This window comes from Colobus angolensis, unplaced genomic scaffold (assembly GCF_000951035.1).
Source record: "Colobus angolensis palliatus isolate OR3802 unplaced genomic scaffold, Cang.pa_1.0 Scaffold22, whole genome shotgun sequence".
Lineage (NCBI taxonomy): Eukaryota > Metazoa > Chordata > Mammalia > Primates > Cercopithecidae > Colobus > Colobus angolensis.
The window spans coordinates 2,018,668-2,020,444 of NW_012115377.1; the positions used below are offsets into that span (position 1 = coordinate 2,018,668).

Below are 1,777 nucleotides of genomic sequence, written 5' to 3' on the forward strand. Positions count from 1 at the left end.
TTTTTGAGATGGGTCTTGCTCTGTTGATTAGGCTGGAGTGCAGTGGTACAATCATAGCTCGCTGCAGCCTCCAACATCTGGGCTCAAGCGATTCTCCTGCCTCAGCCTCCCAAGTAGCTGGGATTACAGGCATGCACCACCACACCCGGCTAATTGTTTTAAATTATTTTTTGTAGAAGTGGGGTCTTGCTGTATTGCCCAGGAGTGTCTCAAACCCCCGGACTCATGCGATACTCCTGCCTTGGGCTCCCAAAGCACTTGAGGGACTCACACAAAGAGATGTGAGCCGCTGTGCCCGGCCCCAGACAGTGTGGTTTGTGGCAGCAGCCTGAGCAAATGAGTGCACAACCAGAGACAGTGCCAGGAGCAAGCGGGAATGGCCCCGTCAGCCTACAGAGGGGTAAGTCACTGAGCTCTGGGTGGGCGTCTGCAGTGGGGTGAAGGCTGCTGGCTCAGGGCCCCAAACCCCCAGAACCTCACCAGGCTTAGGGCCTGCGACAGCTGCAGCAGAGCCTCCTGTGCCCTCTGCTTGGTGGCTCGAAGCTTGCCCAGCGAGTGCTCATAGGCGCGCTGCCGCAGCCTCTCGGACAGGGAGCCCAGACGCACGAAGTAGCTCTGCTCCTGCCGCTGCTGCTGCATGGACGCGACGTCAAAGCCATCCAGGGATGTGGCGATGCGGGCTGCGAGGAAAAGGAGAAGGGTCTCTGTGAAGACCAGAACACACAGCTGGGCTCGTCCCATGCAGACGGTCCCAGGAATCACACTGTCCAGTTTATTTATTTATTTAGAGACGGAGTTTCGCTCTCTCACCCAGGTGGGAGTGCGGTGGTGTGATCTCAGCTCACTGCAACCTCTGCCTCCCGGGTTCAAGTGATTCTCCTGCCTCAGCCTCCCAAGTAACTGGGATTACAGGTGCCCGCCACCACGCCCGGCTAATTTTTTTGGTATTTTTAGTAGAGACGGGGTTTCACCGTGTTAGCCAGGGCGGATCCTGACCTCGTGATCCACCCGTCTCGGCCTCCCAAAGTGCTGGGATTAGAGGCTTGAGCCACTGCGCCCGGCCCAGTTCTACTTATAAACCTCGAAGGCCTGGGAGCAAAGGATTCTGCCTTGGTTTTCCCTATCTGCAAAATGGGGATGAGGGAAATCAAACCTCACAAGAATCAGAGACTTTAGACGAGCGGGAGGGTCTAACGATGGCCCGCAGGCCAGACCTGCCTTGGTCAACCTGTGAATATAGCCCTGCATGTTCGTTATGCAGAAACAACAGCATTCCAGCCTGCAATGGATCGCATACACTACAGAGGTCCCATAAGATTATAACAGTGTCGGCTGGGCGCAGTGGTTCATGCCTGTAATCCCAGCACTTTGGAAGGCCAAGGCGGGCAGATCATTTGAGGCCAGGAGTTCAAGACTAGCCTGGCCAACATGGAACAACCCCATCTCTACTAAAAATACAAAAATTAGCCAGGCTTGATGGCACTAGCCTGTAATTCCAGCTACTTGGGAGGCTGAGGCAGGAGAATCATTTGAACCTGGGAGGTGGCGGCTGCAGTGAGCCAAGATCACACCACTGCACTCCAGCCTGGGTGAGAGTGAGACACCATCTCAAAAAAAAAAGAGAATTAATGACATTTCAGCCAACAACGGACCTCATATACTACAGTGGTCCCATAAGATTATAATACCGGCCGGGCGCGGTGGCTCAAGCCTGTAATCCCAGCACTTTGGGAGGCCGAGACGGGCGGATCACGAGGTCAGGAGATCGAGACCATCC

General features: G+C 55.0%; 1 protein-coding gene across 3 annotated transcripts in view; it reads right to left on the bottom strand.

Moving 5' to 3' along the window:
* Positions 1 to 1,777, bottom strand: part of PLIN3 (perilipin 3) — a 51,142-nt gene that overhangs the window by 8,887 nt on the left and 40,478 nt on the right. For all 3 annotated transcript variants that reach the window (XM_011943477.1, XM_011943476.1, XM_011943475.1), the window contains one exon: positions 481 to 680. In XM_011943477.1, the coding sequence (XP_011798867.1) occupies positions 481 to 680 (200 nt within the window). The remainder of the gene's footprint in view (positions 1 to 480; positions 681 to 1,777) is intronic.